Below are 17,670 nucleotides of genomic sequence, written 5' to 3' on the forward strand. Positions count from 1 at the left end.
TGTGACCCTTTTGTGTGGCTTTCAGGTGCTCTTTTCAATGGGCTGAGTGGTGGGAGGTTAAATGTATTTTCAAGCATGTGATTCCCAAATGGCTGGTGTTTTTTCCATGCTTGATCTGCTTACCTCAGAGATCGCAAACAGTGTGATCGTCTGCACATGTGCTAAAAAAGGCCCACACAACTGAGCTGTGGGAAGTGGACTGGGAGATAACAGTTCCACAATCAGATAAAATATGATGGCTGCTTTTCCATGACGGCTGGCTTTGGAGGACATCCTGCCTTGTTGGGGTTGTGTCTCCCCCACATTTTTCTCCTTTGCTCTATCCGGCACCCAAGTCGCATCAGTGACCTCATCATCATCACCACCTCAATACTCATTATCACTGGAGCCAACTTGGCAATACGCTGCGGCTGGGGGAACATTGACTGCCAATTTGTTGTTTATCAGTGTTCTCTCCTCTCTGTAGGCTCATGTTACTCCCTTCCTCTACCTCAGAACCAACATTACAATCAAGTAATGCCTGTGCATTGTCAAGAATCAAGTGGCTGACACTGTGTTCAAATAATTCAGCTGAGTCCTCCTTGCTTTACTGTATTCTGGGGCTATGGCAGGAGCAGCTGTTGACAAGGAGGCAGAATAAGCCACTCTGGCAGCTGCTGTGTATTGTGCACTAGTGTCAGCTTGGGTCATAGAGGATGAGGAGGAAGAGGATGGTTTAGTAAGCCTGTCCACCACCTCCTCTTCATGCTGTGGCTGGATAGCATGGGCAACATCACTAAACAGAGATAAATGTGCCCTGCCTGAGGACGGACTATATCCACCTTTGCCTGTGGACATAGATGCAGCTGTCCCCCTTATAGTGGCATGGAAACATCTGCCTCTCATTGTCGACCTCCCAGACATGATGGGGACATAACATATGTATTTTCTCTGCAATACCGTCCTATGTAAAATAGAAGGTATTTGAAAGTCACCACAGACCACCCAGACCAGTTTTGAAATTCCTGGCATTTAGACATAACTGGCCACAAGCATTTTGCAGGACAATATACTAGAGAAGGAAATCAAGATTCATGTAGATATTGATGAAAATGGGTGAGCGCTGGGGAACCAGACTCACTCAGTCATGTAAATACATGGACAGGAGAGGCCGCTGGAGACTCCAGATTACAAATATTGTTGTGTATTCACAAGTAGTAGAATAATCATATGAGAGAGACAGAGATGATTAACCATAGCATACAAAACACAGCTGTGTGGAGACTGAAGGTACTTCTATTTGTATATGTTTATCAATGTTTTATCACATTTCTGTTGCCTTAATTTATGCCTTGAACTGCTGAAAATTTGTAATTACTTATGAAAATGTGGAGCGCAATTAAGTGCTAGTTAAACACAGCTGTATGATTGTTTCTATAATTTATTCTAAGTGATTGAGGCTGGGTTCACACTAGTACGACAAACGCTCCGACATTGGGAGCTCACTTCGCATGACGCGTGAAAATCAATGTTTCCCTATGGGAGCCTTCTTAACTGGTCCGACATGTCTCGGTCCGACTTTTAAAATGATCCCTGCACTACTTTGGTCCGACTTTGATCCTACTTAGAAAAGCATACTATACATCCAATCTTGTAAATTCTATAAAATCTTATATTCCTCTGCACCCTCTATTAGTGAACAACTTTACTACATTCAAGTCACACACACACAAAGTCCCACCCCCCAACTTGCACTGCCTGGACGTGTCCTCTGCAGGTGCTCCTTGGGAGGTGCTGAGCTTCGTGACATTGCCATGCTTGATAGTCAGACATTATGCTGGTTAGAAACAGTCACTCCTATTTCCTATTGTTGTTGGACACATATGCACTTTTTTTTACTTTTTTATTAAAGCACCTTAACACGTGCACGTGGACTGTGACTGTACATGGCCTGTGAGTGCACATGGACTGTGAGTGCACGTGGACTGTGAGGGCACTAGTGCTGTGAGGGCATATGGACTGTAAGTGCACGTGTGCTGTGAGTGCACATGGGCTGTGAGTGCACATGGATTGTGCACTCACGTATGCTTTGAATGCATGACTGCTGCATGTGCAGGAGGGCTGTGAGTACCCGTGTATTGTATTGTTGAGTACCTGTGTATTGTTGAGTATTAGGCTTCATGTACACTGGACGTTGTTCAACCTCTCCTGAATGATTTAACTTGACAGCTAAAAACAGGCGTCTAAAAATGTCCATTTAGCCGCGTTTACATGCCGCGTTTAGCAGCATTTGCATTTAGAAGCAGTTGAAAAAACTTTTTTTAAATGAAAAACACCTGTAAATGAAACGCTACTAAACGTGAGTTACCGCGTTTGGTGCTTGAAATGCCTCTAATCACAGCTTCTGAACGAATTTTTTGGGGTTCCAGAAAAGCCTCTAAACTCAACTGCCTAGCAACGATTATAAATGACCCTGTGTACATGTACTGATAACATAACATAGAGGAGAGTTCAGGAGCAGTTGAAAAATAAATGCCCAACTGCTACTAAAAGTCTGTTTACCAGCAGAAGTGTACATGAGGCCGTGTCAGGAAGCTAGTTGTTAGTTAATTTGGACAGGGTGTAATCCTCAATCCTCATCAAATTAGTAGGTACGATTCCCAGCGGGTGTGGAGATGCGACTCGGTGTACATCTTGCAGCATGGATGCGTTCCTTGATCATCCGATCGAGGGCGAATACTGCTGTGCAAAATTTAAGCACATTGTTTCCCTGGAAGCCCAGGTTCTGAATGTAGGGATGCAACTTTCAACACTGAGAAGACCCTCCACACTAAGGGAGAATTGGGATCATATCCAGCAGGTGCCGGCAGGAGCCAGCACAGAGGCATGTTGAGATAAAGAGGGGCAGGCACCAAAGAAGAGTAGATGGTTGACAGTCAGGAAGGGTAGAGGGGAAAGTGCTAGGGAGGCCTGACCTGGGCTGGAACATCCAAATAAGTACGCCCCGTTGAGTGAAATTAGTGAAACCGATCAGAGACCAGCACTACTGGTGCTGAGTGACTCCCCTAGCTGCCAGGGGAATAACTCCTCCAGTGAGGGTGACAGTAAAGCCAAGGGAAATGAAAGACAGATTCTGGTGGTAGGGGACTCAATTCTTAGGAGGACAGAGAGGGTAATCTGTCACAAAGACCTGAAGCGCTGAACTGTATGTTGTCTACTGGGCGCTCGTGTTCGGCACATCACGGATCTGGTGGACAGATTATTGTGAGGGTGTGGGGAAGACTCGGCTGTCATGGTGCACATTGGCACCAAAGACAAAGTCAGAGGAAGATGGAGTGTCCTAAAAAATTATTTTAGGGATTTAGGAGATGAATTGAGGAAAAGACCTTTCAAGGTAGTATTCTCAGAAATACTACTGGTACCTCGAGCCACACCAGAAATGCAGAGGGAGATTAGGGAAGTAAACACGTGGCTTGGGTGCTGGTGTAGTAAGGAGGGGTTTTGTTTCCTGGAGAACTGGGCTGACTTCTCAGTTGGTCACAAGCTCTATAGAAGGAACAGACCGCACCTTAATGAGGAGGGTGCAGATCTGCTGGGAGTGAAGATGGCCAAAAAGTTTGAGGGTTCTTTTAAACTAGGTGATGGGGGGTGGTCCAGAGGAAGAGATAGTCAGTGTGGAACATATTCCAGAGGGGAGTATTGGGTGCATTAATAGTAGGTTTACAAAAGCACCTAAACCCGAGGTAAGTATAGTAACAAGTCCTATTTGCAACCTCAGAAAACCCAATAAGGAGACAGTATGCGACCGGTCTAAACTATGTGGCATGTTCACCAATGCCAGGAGTCTGGCGGGCAAGATGGGTGAACTAGAGCTACTGTTGTTTGAGGAGGATTTCGATATTGTAGGAATTTCAAAGACTTGGTTCAACAGCTCTCATGATTGGCTGGCAACCATTCAAGGGTATTTCCTATATCGCAGGGATAGAGAGGGTATGCCTGTATATCAAAAGTGATGTACAAGTAAATGTGAGAGATTAAATCACTAAGGGAGCAAGAGAGGAGGTGGAATCCTTATGGGTAGAGTTGCAAAGGGATGAAACTAAGGGGAAAGTAATAATAGGAGTATGCTATAAGCCCCCTAACAAAAGGAAGGAGCCAGAGGCAGACCTCCTGTCACAATTTGGATTAGCAGCAAGGATGGGAAGTGTCATCATAATGGGTGATTTTAATTATCCAGACTTAGACTGGGTGGAAGGAACCACGCATTCATCTAAGGCTAGCCAATTCCAAAATGTTTTGCAGGACAATTTCGTGGGTCAGATCATAATGCACTGACTAGAAAGAGCCAACTTCCCTAAACTACGAGCCTTGCTAGAAGGTACAAATTGGGATAAAATCTTAGGAACAAAGAAAACGGAGGAGAAATGGGTATGCTTTAAGAGCATATTAAATAAGGGCATTAGCCAGGGCATCCCAATGAGAAATAAATTTAAAAGCGCTAATAAAAGTCCTGGGTGGCTTAACGCCAACGTAAAAATTTCTAAGTCTGTCCGAAATTCCGATGGAAAAGTCAGATGGGGCATACACATGGTCGAAATATCCGATGAAAAGCTCCCATCTGACTTTTTTCATCAGAAATTTCAACCGTGTGTACGCAGCTTAAGAAAAATCCCAATAAATTCTTTAAGTACATAAATAGTTAGAAAGGGAGGTCAGATCTTATTGGTCCCATAAAGAATTATGAAGGGAATCTTGTTACTAAAGATGGAGAGATGGCGAAGTTATTGAATTTATTCTTCTTCTGAGTCTTCACAAGGGAATCAGGAGGCTTCAGTAACCAAAACTGCAATGTTTATCCTCATGACACGTCACAGGAAACACACTCATGGCTAAAAGAGGACAGAATTAGAAATAGTTAATAGTTAACATTAATAAGTCACTGGGACCAGATGGCTTGCACCCGAGGGTCCTTAAGGAACTCAGTCAAGTAATTGCCAGACCATTGTTCTTAATTTTTACAAACAATCTACTGACTGGAATGGTACCAGCTGATTGGAGAAAAGCCAATGTTGCACACATATTTAAAAAAAGGTCCAAGATACATCCCTGTGAATTACAGACCAGTTAGCCTAATATCAATTGTATGCAAGCTCTTGGAGGGGATGATAAGGGACTATAAACAAGATTTTAGTAATGACAACTGTATCATTAGCAGTAATCAGCATGGATTCATGAAGAATCGTTATTGCCAAACCAATCTATCAACCTTCTATGAGGAGGTGAGCTGCCATTTAGATAAAGGAAGACCTGTAGACGTGGTGTATCTGGATTATGCAAAAGCATTCGATACAGTTCCCCCTAAACGTTTACTGTACAAAGTAAGGTCAGTTGGCATGGACCATAGGGTGAGTACATGGATTGAAAACTGGCTAAAGGGGCGAGTTCAGAGGGTAGTGATAAATGGGGAGTATTTGGAAAGGGCAGGGGTGGTAAGTGGGGTCCCCCAGGGTTCTATCCCAGGACTAATCTTATATCATTTATTCATAAAGGACCTGGAGAATGGGATAAACTGTTCAATCTCTGTATTTTCGGATGATACTAAGCTAAGCAGGGCAATAACTTCTCTGCAGGATGTGGAAACCTTGCAAGAAGATCTGAAGAAATTAATGGGGTGGGCAACTACATGGCAAATTAGTTTTAAGATGTAAACATTTTAAAAAATGCATTTGAGTGGCAAAAATATGAATGCAATCTACTCCTGGGGGGGGGGGGTAGAACCTCTGAGGGAATCAAGGATGGAAAAGGACCTGGGAGTCCTAGTAGATGATAGGCTCAGCAATGGCATGCAATGCCATGCTGCTGCAAGCAAAGCAAACAGAATATTGGCATGCATTAAAAAGGGGATTAACTCCAGAGATAAAACAATAATTATCCTACTCTACAAGACTCTGGTCTGGCCGCACCTGGAGTATGCTGTCCAGTTCTGGGCACCAGTCCTCAGGAAGGATGTGCTGGAACTGGAGAGAGTCCAGAGAAGGACAACAAAACTAATAAGGGTCTGTAGGACATTAGTTATGAAGAAAGGTTATAGGCACTGAACTTATTCTCTCTGGAGAAGAGATGCTTGAGAGGGGATAGGATTTCAATATATAAATACCGTACTGGTAGCCCCACAATAGGGATAAAACTTTTCCGCGTAAGGGAATTTAATAAGACACAAGGCCATTCACTAAAATTAGAAGAAAAGTGGTTTAACCTTAAACTCCGTAGAGGGTTCTTTACTGTATGAGCAGTTAGGATGTGGAATTCCCTTCCACAGGTAGTGGTTTCATCAGGGGTGCATCGATAATTAAAAAAAACTATTCGATAACCACCTGAATGACCACAACATACAGGGTTATACAATGTAATACTGACATAAAATCACACACATAGGTTGGACTTGATGGACTTTTGTCTTTTTTTAATCTTACCTACTATGTAACTATGAAACAGTAATACCGCACAATGAAGTGTTTTTATTTTACCTCCATTTGAGACTCGATTAACATCTGGGAAGCAAAATTAACTTGCTGATCATAGTCATTGTAGATTCTGGAGAGCTTCACTTTATTCGGTTAGTACAATGTTTAGGGTAATGCCCCATAAACACGCTGGGGATTTCCAATGGGAAAAAGTCAGTCAGGAACCCCGACCGGAAAAAAGAGAGCTGATTTTGGCAGTTTTCCCGTTGGAAAAAACGGGGAGGGAGCATGCACACGGGCAGGATTCCCGGCCAAAAGCTCTCCTCGCAGTTTTCCCGTCAGAAAACCCAGTTGTGTGTACGAGGCGTAAGGATCAGTGTGTGTCCTTCTCATCGGTGGTGTTTTCTACTGAAGCACCTATTGGATTATCATCACTGGACTCTTTTAGAATTTCTGGTCCATGATTTTATGGACTATGTATCTATAATTAATATTGAAATCAAATAACACACAATTCACTTGGTGGTTTTGTTTCTTTTAACCCTTTCCCTGCTGAGTCACTGAGTCACCCTCCCTCCCTCCTGGTGGACATCATATCACATCCTTGGCTTCCCGGGCTTCCCGGATGTCCGCCGGGCACCCGCGATTGCCCTCAATCGCGGCAGGACCATGGATCTGTGTGTGTAAACACACAGATCCATGTCCTGTCAGCGGTGAGGAGACCAATGTGCGTTCCCAGTACAGAGGAACATCGGTCTCCTCCCCTTTTGAGTCCCCTCCCCCCTACAGTTAGAACACACTTTAGGAAACATATTAACCCCTTCAGAGCCCCTAGTGTTAACCCTTTCCCTGCCAGTCACATTTACACAGTAATCAGTGCAGTTTTATAGCACTAATCGCTGCATAAATGTGAATGGTTCCAAAAACATGTCAAAAGTGTCCGATATGTCCGCCACAATGTCACTGTCAAAATAAAAATCCTAGATCGCTGCCATTACTAGTAGGGTTGTCCCGATACCAATGCTAGTATCGGTATCGGGACCGATACTGAGGATTTGCACGAGTACTTGTACTCGCGCAAATGCTGCCGATGCCTGACCCGATACTTCTCTATTGCAATTTGCAAGAGAGCGGGGGGCGGCGAGGGAGGGCAGAGAGCGGCCGGAGAGTGGGCGGGGGCGGAGAGCAGTCCTTAGGCGGCTAATAAGTGGCTGTAATACTTTCTTACTGTTCTTTATCACGTCACGCTGTTCCCGGCGGCCCCTCCCCTCCTCTCTTCTCCTCTCGTTGTACGCGTGTGACATCATCTGAGATGGACGAGAGGAGAGGAGGGGCCGCCGGGAACAGCGCGACATGATACATGACATGACATGATAAAGAACAGTAAGAACTTAGTACCCAGTACCCCGCAGTGCCCAGTACCCTGATGTGCCCAGAGCCCAGTACGATGTGCCCTGCTGTGCCCAGTACGATTTGCCCAGTACCCCGATGTGCCCAGTACCCCACTGTGCCTGATGTTCCCAGTACCCTGATGTGCACCATACCCTGTGCCCAAGTACCCCGCAGTGCCCAGTACCCTGCTGTGCCCAGTGCCCCGCGGTGCCCAGTACCCTGATGTGCCCAGTGCCCAGTACGATGTGCCCAGTGCCCTGCTGTGCCCAGTACAATGTGCTTAGTACCCTGATGTGTCCCATACCCTGTGCCCAGTACTCTGATGTGCCCCATACCCTGTGCCCAGTAATCTGATGTGCACATACCCTGTGCCCAGTAACCTGATGTGCACATACCCTGTGCCCAGTACCCTGACCACCAATGTAAGAGACATCTTTCCCACTGATCACCAATGTAAGAGACATTCTTAAATTTGAAAACTGTCACATGACATTAAAAAAAGTATCGGTATTCGGTATCGGCGAGTACATGAAAAAAAGTATCGGTACTTGTACTCGGTCCTAAAAAAGTGGTATCGGGACAACCCTAATTACTAGTAAAAAAAAATGCCATAAACTATCCCCTATTTTGTAGACACTTATTGCGATTTTTTTACCAAAAATATGTAGAAGAATACATATCGTCCTAAACTGAGGAAAAAAATGTTTATTTTTTTTTTTAAATTGTGATATTTATTAAATCAAAAAGTATTGTGTTTTTTTAATTGTCGCTCTACTTTTGTTTATAGAGCCAAAAAAAAACCTGCAGAGATGATCAAATACCACCAAACTAAAGCTCTATTTGTGGGGAAAAAAAACATAAAGATTTTATTTTGGTACAGTGTTGCATGACCGCGCAATTGTCATTCAAAGTGCGACAGCGCTGAAAACTAAAAATTGGTCTGGGCAGGAAGGGGGTGAAAATGTCCTGTATGGAAGTGGTTAAAGCGGGGGTTCACCCTTAGAGGGCACTTTTTCCCCTTAGATTCCTGCTCGTTTTCTCTAGGGGAATCGGCTATTTGTTTTAAAATATGTGCAGTACTTACCCGTTTACGAGATGCATCCTCTCCGTCGCTTCCGGGTATGGGCTTCGGGAATGGGCGTTCCTTCTTGATTGACAGTCTTCCGAGAGGCTTCCGACGGTCGCATCCATCGCGTCACGATTTTCCGAAAGAAGCCGAACGTCGGTGCGCAGGCGCAGTATAGAGCCGCACCGACGTTCGGCTTCTTTCGGCTACGAGTGACGCGATGGATGCGACCGTCGGAAGCCTCTCGGAAGAATGTCAATCAAGAAGGAACGCCCGCTCCCGAAGACCCATACCCGGAAGCGACGGAAGAAGATGCAGCTCGAAAACGGGTAAGTACTGCTCATATTTTAATACAAATAGCCGATTCCCCTAGACCGAACGAGCAGGAATCTAAGGGGAGAAATTTTTTTTTTTAACAAATGGGTGAACTCCCGCTTTAAGCACTGCATTTTATTATCATATCTGTTTGGTTTTCCAGGAAACTTTTGTGCTAGCTGCTTTAATGAGTGCAGGTATTTTGTGTTTTCTTTTATTACATGGGCAGGGGGGGCAGCAGGGAACATTATGGGGCACAGTAGAACTCATTACATGGGGGCAGTGGGGCACATTGTGGGGCACACCAGAGAATATGGGGCATCAGGGCACATTATTGGGCACAGCAGAGCACATTAAGGGGGGGGGGGCAGCATGGCCCATTATGGGGTACAGTATGGCACTTTATTGGGGTACAGTATGGGGCACAGCAGGGCATATTATGGAGCGTATTTCATGGGGGCAAGGGGGAACATTATGGGGCACAGCAGGGCATATTTTATGACAGCATTTGGGCACATTATGGGACACAGCACATTGGGGGGAAACATGGCATATTATGAGGCACAGCAGGACACATTACTGGGGGGGAATTAGGGCCCATTATGAGGCATTATGGGGTACAGCAGGGCATATTACATGGGACAAGAGGGCACAGCGCAGACAGTGTACAGTGTTGTGCACACAGTGGGGCACATTATGGGGAACAGCATGGTGCATACAGCAGGTTACATCACGGGGCACATGACAGGGCACAGGGCACACATTAGGGCACATCACATGGCACACAGCAGGGTACTGGGCACACAGTAGGGCACATCATTGGGCATACTGTAAGGGCTAAGGGCACATTCCAGGGCACACAGTGGGGAACATAGTAGGGCATTGGGCACACAGTAGGGCACATCATGGGGCACACCACAGGGCACACAGTAGGGCACATCACATGGCATATCATGGGGCACACAGTAAGGCATGGGGCATATCACAGGGCATATCAAGGGGCACACAGTAGGGCACATCATGGGGTACACAGCAGGGCACAGGACATGTCACAGGGCAAACAACAGGGCACATCATGGGGCACAGGGCACATGCAGCAGGGCACAAGGCACACATCAAGGCACGGGGCACACAGCAGGGCACACAGCAGTGCTTGGGGCACACAGTGGGGCATGGGGCACACAGCAGGGCACAAAGCACATCATGGAGCACACACCAGGGCATGGGGCATATGGTAGGGCACATCATGGGGTACACAGAAGGGCACAGGACACATCACGCAGCACACATAAGGGCATGGGACACACATAAGGGCATGAAGCACACAGCTGGGCACACAGCAGGGCATGATGCACACAGCAGGGCATGATGCACACAGCAGGGCACACAGCAGGGTATGGGACACACAGCAGGATACAAGCAGCTACAGTTTCCTTTAATGCAGAGTAGCACGGAAAGTGGCTGTAAATAGACCTTTCATGGTGTACTCCTATCCGCTGACCCCTTCTCTCTTCTATCTGTCCCAGAAAATGTCAAATAGAAGCACATGGGGTGGAGGGCGGTAAAGGAGGGGCTGGCAGGGAAGAGCACACCAAGAGAGGTCTATGTACAGCCACTCAGGGACCTGATCTACTAGTCAGCTACCTGTGATAAATGGGTAGATCACAGTGGCACTTGTCATTGAGCCCTCTACTGGCCATGGGCCCTTGGGCAGTGCCCTAGTGCCTTAAATGGCCATTCCACCCCTGGTATGCGTATACCATGAGTACATTTCCCTGGGGAATCACCATTTAGTGTTCCTGTGTACATAGTTATTAGTGAAGGCAGTTCTCTAGTTGCTCGCAAGCTGATCAGAGGTTACAGTTGTGAGGAAACCCTGAAAACCATAATAGCACCATCTATAAGTGGACATTCCTCTAGGAATCATGAAGGTGACATTTTATATATGTTTAACAAAGGCTTTCTTAGTAAGAATAGCATGTCCAGCAATTGCAAGTTTGTTTTTTTGTTTACTTAAAGACTACCCTACCCATAGGGTGACAATGCTACTGAGTGAGTGACTGAATGAACAGTCTTGTCCCCCTGTTAAAATAAAGTGGAAAAATAGTGGATCTACTGGCAGGAGCAACAGGTATTAAATCAATGTTACTAGAGATTCATAAAAATAAAAACTGCTTTGTTAATCCAAGTAACAAACTACATACTACTGTATGTAATTTCTGACTTTGCCCTTAAAGCGGAGCCCCACCCTAAAGTGGAACTTCCGCTCATCGCACCGCACATTTGACACCTTTCAGGGGGGAGGGGGTGCAGATACCTGTCTAAGACAGGTGTTTGCACCCACTTCCGGGAGTCCTCTCTGCGGGTATTCTGCGGGTAGTGCGTCAATTCCCACCCCGCCTGTTGTGTTCTGGGAAACACACGGCTCCCAGAACACAGGGGGAACCAGTGAGGACGGCGCTGCACGACTCGCGCATGCGCCATAGGGAATCGGCAGTGAAGCCAGAATGCTTCACTTCCTGATTCCCTCACCGAGGATAGCGGTAGGGGCAGCAGATAGACGATCGATTGCTTGACTTTTGATGCAGAGGTCGCTGAACTCCAGGACAGGTAAGTGTCCATATATTAAAAGTCAGCAGCTGCAGTATTAGTAGTTGCTGGCTTTTAATATTTTTTTAACGGCAGAGCTCCGCTTTAAACTACAAAATTAATTGAACTTATTCACTGCCTTTTTTTCAAAATATTACTCAATTACAAATAATTTCACGACATTATGCAATTATATTATTTTTGTCATTAACAGTTACACTAGTTTGTTCTCTTCTCTTCATGGGATCAAGCAAATATATTACAACATCACAGTTTATTTGTATCTACTGTCTGCTAATATATATATTTTATGTTATATTTTACAGGATGCATTATCTACATTCTTCCAGTTTGGAGCTTCCATCACACAACAAGCTACCGTCATGCTTAGCATTATGGAGGAATATGACTGGCATGTATTTTCTATTATAACAAGCACTTTTCCAGGATATCGAGACTTTATACGTTTTATAAAAATCACAGTGGACAATAGTTTTGTGGATTGGGATGTGCAGAATGTAATTACTTTGGATGCAGGATATACTAATGCACAAACACTAACTCAGCTGAAGAAAATCCATTCTTCTGTTATACTCCTTTATTGTTCAAAGGAAGAATCACTTAACATTTTTGAAGAAGCTCGCTCCCTTGGCCTTATGGGATATGGCTACATTTGGATTGTACCCAACATAGTCGTAGGGAACAAAGAAATCATACCATTTGAATTTCCTTCTGGATTAGTTTCTGTATCTTATGATGACTGGGATTATGGCCTGGAAGCAAGAGTAAGGGATGGCCTTGGAATTATTTCCACAGCTGCTTCAGCAATGTTGGAAACCTATTCATCGATTCCTGAAGCCAAGACTGATTGCTATATTCAAAATGAACGGAATGAAAGGCCAGCTCACACCCTTCATGAGTAAGGCTTTAACCTTTATTTTAAGCATGTTTACTGCATGTTAAAACCATGCATTTCATCTCACTTGTTACTATAGTAAAAAAGCACATATCCATACAAAATCTGTAAAGCAGTCCTTACACTTCACATTGTTAATAAAAAATACATTTGACCATGACCATGAAAAGATATTAAAAGATATAGAACACATAGATGCTTTTCTTCATTAAACTCAATGTATGTGAATTAGAGCCGGTTCACACTGGGGCGACCTGGGATCCGACTTGCAGTCTCCCCAAGTCGTCCCAAGTCGGGCAGTTGAGAAAATCAATGTGAATGGGAGCCATCTTAATGTACACTACTGAAGTCGCTCCGACTTCAGAAAAGGTTCCTGTACTACTTCAATCCGACTTGCAGGCAACTTGTAGGCAACTTGTACCCATTGATTTCAATGAAAGTTGCCTCAGAAGTCTGATCACTGTCTTAACTCAAGCAACAATACAGGAAGATAACATACATTTCTCAGGAAAACCCATCCCTCCCCCTCCCACCCACAGAGCTGATTGTTGTTTGATTGGCCACTGGAAAGCCTCCTGTCCTGGAGGCGACTTGAAGTTGCCTTGTACTTTCCTGGAGGCAACTTGAAGTTGCCTTGTAAATTGCCTGATGATAGTCGTGTTCAAGTTGCCTCCCAAAGTCGTGCTGGAAGCCGTGTTGCCCCTGTGTGAACCCACTCTAAGGCCCCGTACACACGGTCGGTTTGGTCCGATGAGAATGAACCGAAGTTCATTTTCATCGGACCAAACCGACCGTGTGTATAGGCTATCGGTCTGGTTTCCTTCGGTCCAAAATTTCTAAACATGCTTCAAAACCGAACCGATGGACCGCTGCCCCATTGGACCAAACCGATGGTTAGTACAGAAAAGCATCGGTTCAAAACCTGTGCATGCTCAGAATCAAGTCGACGCATGCTTGGAAGCATTGAACTTTGTTTTATTCAGCACGTCGCGTGTTTGACGTCACCGCGTTCTGACCCGCTCGAATTTTTGGACTGATGGTGTGTACACATATCAGGCCGTACGGCCACTTCAGAGGTGAACCGATGAAAACGGTCTGACGGGCCAGTCTCATCGGTTTGGTCCGACCGTGTGTACGGGGCCTAAGTCATAAAGTCTGTTAGCGTTAAAATTTGTATTGGTAAGCAAAAATTTTGGGTAAAATACGCTGCTATACAAATGAAAATAAACAGATTTTTAACATGAAACCTTTCATATTTTGTTTTACATGATTGGGGTTATTTACTCTTGCCAGAGCACAGATCCCTAAAGTGTTTATAGCTTTCTTTTTACTCTCCTGAGGGATTAGTAATGTAATGATTAGTAATTAGTACACACGATCGGTTAAACCGATGAGAATGGTCTGATTGACCGTTTTCATCGGTCAAAACTGATAGTGTGTGGGCGCCATCGGTTAAAAAAAAGCCAACTTGTTTTAAATTTAACCGATGGATTCCTAACCGATAGAAAAAAAACGATCGTTAGTAGGCACGACCATCAGTTAAAAATCCACGCATGCTCAGAATCAAGTCGACGCATGCTTGGAAGCATTGAACTTTGTTTTTTTCAGCACGTCGTTGTGTTTTACATCACCGCGTTCTGACACGATCGTTTTTTTAACCGATGGTGTGTAGGCGCGACGGACCATCAGTCAGCTTCATCGTTTAACCGATTGAAAACGGTCCATCGGTCCGTTCTCATCGGATGGACTGATCGTGTGTACAGGGCATAAGAGTTCTCATCACTCTAAAATGAATTAAAGTTGCCACATTAGAAGTGTTATAAAACTCCCCATTAGTCTTCACCACAACCTCACTTCTGGTTTTGACTTATGGCAATCACTATGCATTGTACTGCAGATTACATAGTCACATAGTAGGTAAGGTTAAATAAAGACAATAATCCTTCCAGTTTAACATGTGTAGGTATATGTGTGTCAGTGTCTGTAATTATTTCCCAAATATGTGTATTTTGTGTTCTTTAACCACTTGACCGCTGGGCACTTAAACCCCCTTCCTAACCAGACCAATTTTCAGCTTTTGGTGCTCTCACATTTTGAATGACAATTACTTAGTCATGCAACACTGTACCCATATGAAAGTTTTGTTATTTTTTTTCCAAAAAATAGAGCTTTCTTTTGCTGGTATTTAATCACTGCTGGGTTTTTATTTTTTGCGCTATAAAAAAAAATTAAAAAATGAATTTTTTTTGTTTCTGTTATAAAATGTTGCAAATTAGTATTCCTCTGCATAAATGCCCGAGTAGATTTTGAGCAATGTTTTGAGTTGTTGTCTTGTTGAAATATCCAGCCCCGGCATAACTTCAACATTGTGACTGATTTCTCAACATTACTCTTAATAATCTGCTGATTTTGAATGGAATCCATGCAACCCTCAACTTTAACCAGATTCCCAGTACCGGCAGTGGCCACACAGCCCCACAGCATGATGGAACCTCCACCAAATTTTACTGTGGGTAGCAAGTGTTTTTCTTGGAATGCTGTGTTCTTTTGCCTCCATGCATAACTCCCCTTGTTATGACCAAAAAAATGACATATAGAGAGACCATAGTGTTCTCTGTATACAAAATGTATTTAAAGCCTCCAAAAACAAATCGCGCTTACAGGATAAAAACTTTAAAACCACATGTAAAAAATCCACAGTAGTGCCGCTGTCTTACACACTCATAATGCCTGGCTAGACGTCATGTTATCAGCTCCTTCCCTCTAGACACGTATCGGCCAATCACAGGCCTTCCTCAGTAGATGGGAGGGCTGATCTCCTGAGCTGTTTTATTATGTATCGTTACCATAGTAACCTTCTGGGTGTCGCCATGGCTGTGTCAGTTGTACAGAAAAGAACCTCCCACTCTCTGTGTCTCCAGGAAACACAATCATAACACCTGAGAATGTGTCACCCTGACTGCTAAACAGTCAGGATGTTTTTTCTTTCCTGTACATCTGCAGACACCCCTGGCATTCCCGGTTACAATCTATTACATTCCTAGACTCAAACAGGAATGTAATAGATTGTAATAGATTTTTTTTATAATACTAATAATAATATATTAAATAATACAAATTAAATTACCAACACAATTAAGGGGATCTCTCTAAGCTGTTTTATTATGTCTCATTGCAATAGTATCCTTCCGGGTGTCACCATGGCTGTGTCAGCTGCACAGAAAAGAACCTCCCACTCTCGGTGTCTCCAGGAAACACAATCATAAGACCTGAGAGCGTGTTACCCTGACTGCTAAACAATCAACTCGCAGTCAGGATGTTTTTTCATTCCTGTACATCCGCAGACACCCCAGGCATTCCCCGGTTACAATCTAAATTACCAACACAATTAAGGGGAATCTTTTTCTATGGGACCAATTAGTCAGGTGCCAAACTTTGGCATTTTTTTTTTTTTTTTTTGGACCCCACATCACTTTAACATTTTTCTATTGCTGGCAATTAAGATGTCATTTCATTCATTTTTTTTTTCTTTAGAAATGGCAGATTTGCTGCAGCAGGTCCACAGTACAGATGTGCCACTTTACAGGCAAACTAAGAGGACCACCCAGGCACTATATTTAAAAGGAATGTCCTTTTGGCATCATTAAAATCACTGTTCCTTTAACTGCTTTAGCCCCGGAAGATTTTCCCCCTTAATGACCCATCCATTTTTTGCGATACGGCACTGCATCACTTTAACTGACAATTGCGCCGTCATGCGATGCTGTACCCAACAAAATTGACATCCTTTTTTCCCACAAATATAGCTTTCTTTTGGTGGTATTTGATCACCTCTGCGTTTTTTATTTTTTATGACAGACACTTTTGACACATTTTTGGGACCATTGACATGCTATAAAAATCCACTGATGACTGTGTAAATGTCACTGGTAGGGAAGGGATTAACACTAGGGGCAATGAAGGGGTTAAATGTGTTTCCTTATGTGTGTTTCTAACTGTGGGGGGATGTGTTTGACTAAAGGAGGAGACATATCTCTGTTCCTAATTTGTAGGAACAGACAATCTATCTTTCCTCTCCTGTCAGAACAGGAATTTGTTTGTTTACACACACTCACACACATCCCTGTTCTGGCTTTCGTGCCCGTGACCGTGCGTGGCCACACGCATCGGGTCCCCTGCCATGCAGCGGGCGCATGCACCTGCTATAGCTGTTCAAAGGGCCGACGTACAGCTACAGCGATTTGTGGGAACGAGGCAACCTGCCACAATATAATGACGACAACTGGTCGGCAAGTGGTTAAAAACAATATTTTTTTAAACAAAATGTTTGCACTAATACATGTCCCCCAGGGCAGTACTTGCACCCCATATCATTTTTATGGCCAATAACTTGCATATAATCCTTTAACCTCCCTGGCGGTATCCCTGAGTGTGACTTGGGGTGGATTTTCAATGCCAGGATCGGTATCTGTATCGGGGTAGCTGGGGTATCAGGGTAGCTGTGCAGAGTGTGCAGCGGCGCGGCTTACCTGCTCGCTGAATCCACAGACAAGTTACTTACCTTGTCCCTGGATCCAGCGATGCATCCCCGCTGTGTGAGTGAGCGGGTCCTCGCTCGATTCACAGTGTCCCTGTGTGCCGCCGATCTCCGTTCCCTGCGACGTTATGACGCACGGGGTGGAGAACGGCGCCAAATTCAAAAAAGTAAACAAACACATTACATACAGTATACTGTAATCTTATAGATTACAGTACTGTATGTAAAAAATACACCCCCCCCCCTTGTCCCTAGTGGTCTGTCCAGTGCCCTTCATGTTCTTTTGTATAATAAAAATTGTTCTTTCTGCCTGAAAACTGTAGATTGTCCAAAAGTGTCCCTTTATGTCTAAAATGGTTTTAGAGCAACTAGAAAACAGCGATAATAAATTATAATCACTTGCAGAATTGTG

General features: G+C 44.3%; 1 protein-coding gene across 1 annotated transcript in view; it reads left to right on the forward strand.

The window, feature by feature from the left end:
• The window catches only part of GRIN2A (glutamate ionotropic receptor NMDA type subunit 2A), a 1,843,544-nt gene that overhangs the window by 781,150 nt on the left and 1,044,724 nt on the right, over positions 1–17,670 (forward strand). Inside the window, exon 3 of the mRNA XM_040356964.1 lies at positions 12,132–12,724. Coding sequence (XP_040212898.1) covers positions 12,132–12,724 — 593 coding nt within the window. The remainder of the gene's footprint in view (positions 1–12,131; positions 12,725–17,670) is intronic.

Source organism: Rana temporaria, chromosome 6 (assembly GCF_905171775.1).
Source record: "Rana temporaria chromosome 6, aRanTem1.1, whole genome shotgun sequence".
Classification (NCBI taxonomy): Eukaryota; Metazoa; Chordata; class Amphibia; order Anura; family Ranidae; genus Rana; species Rana temporaria.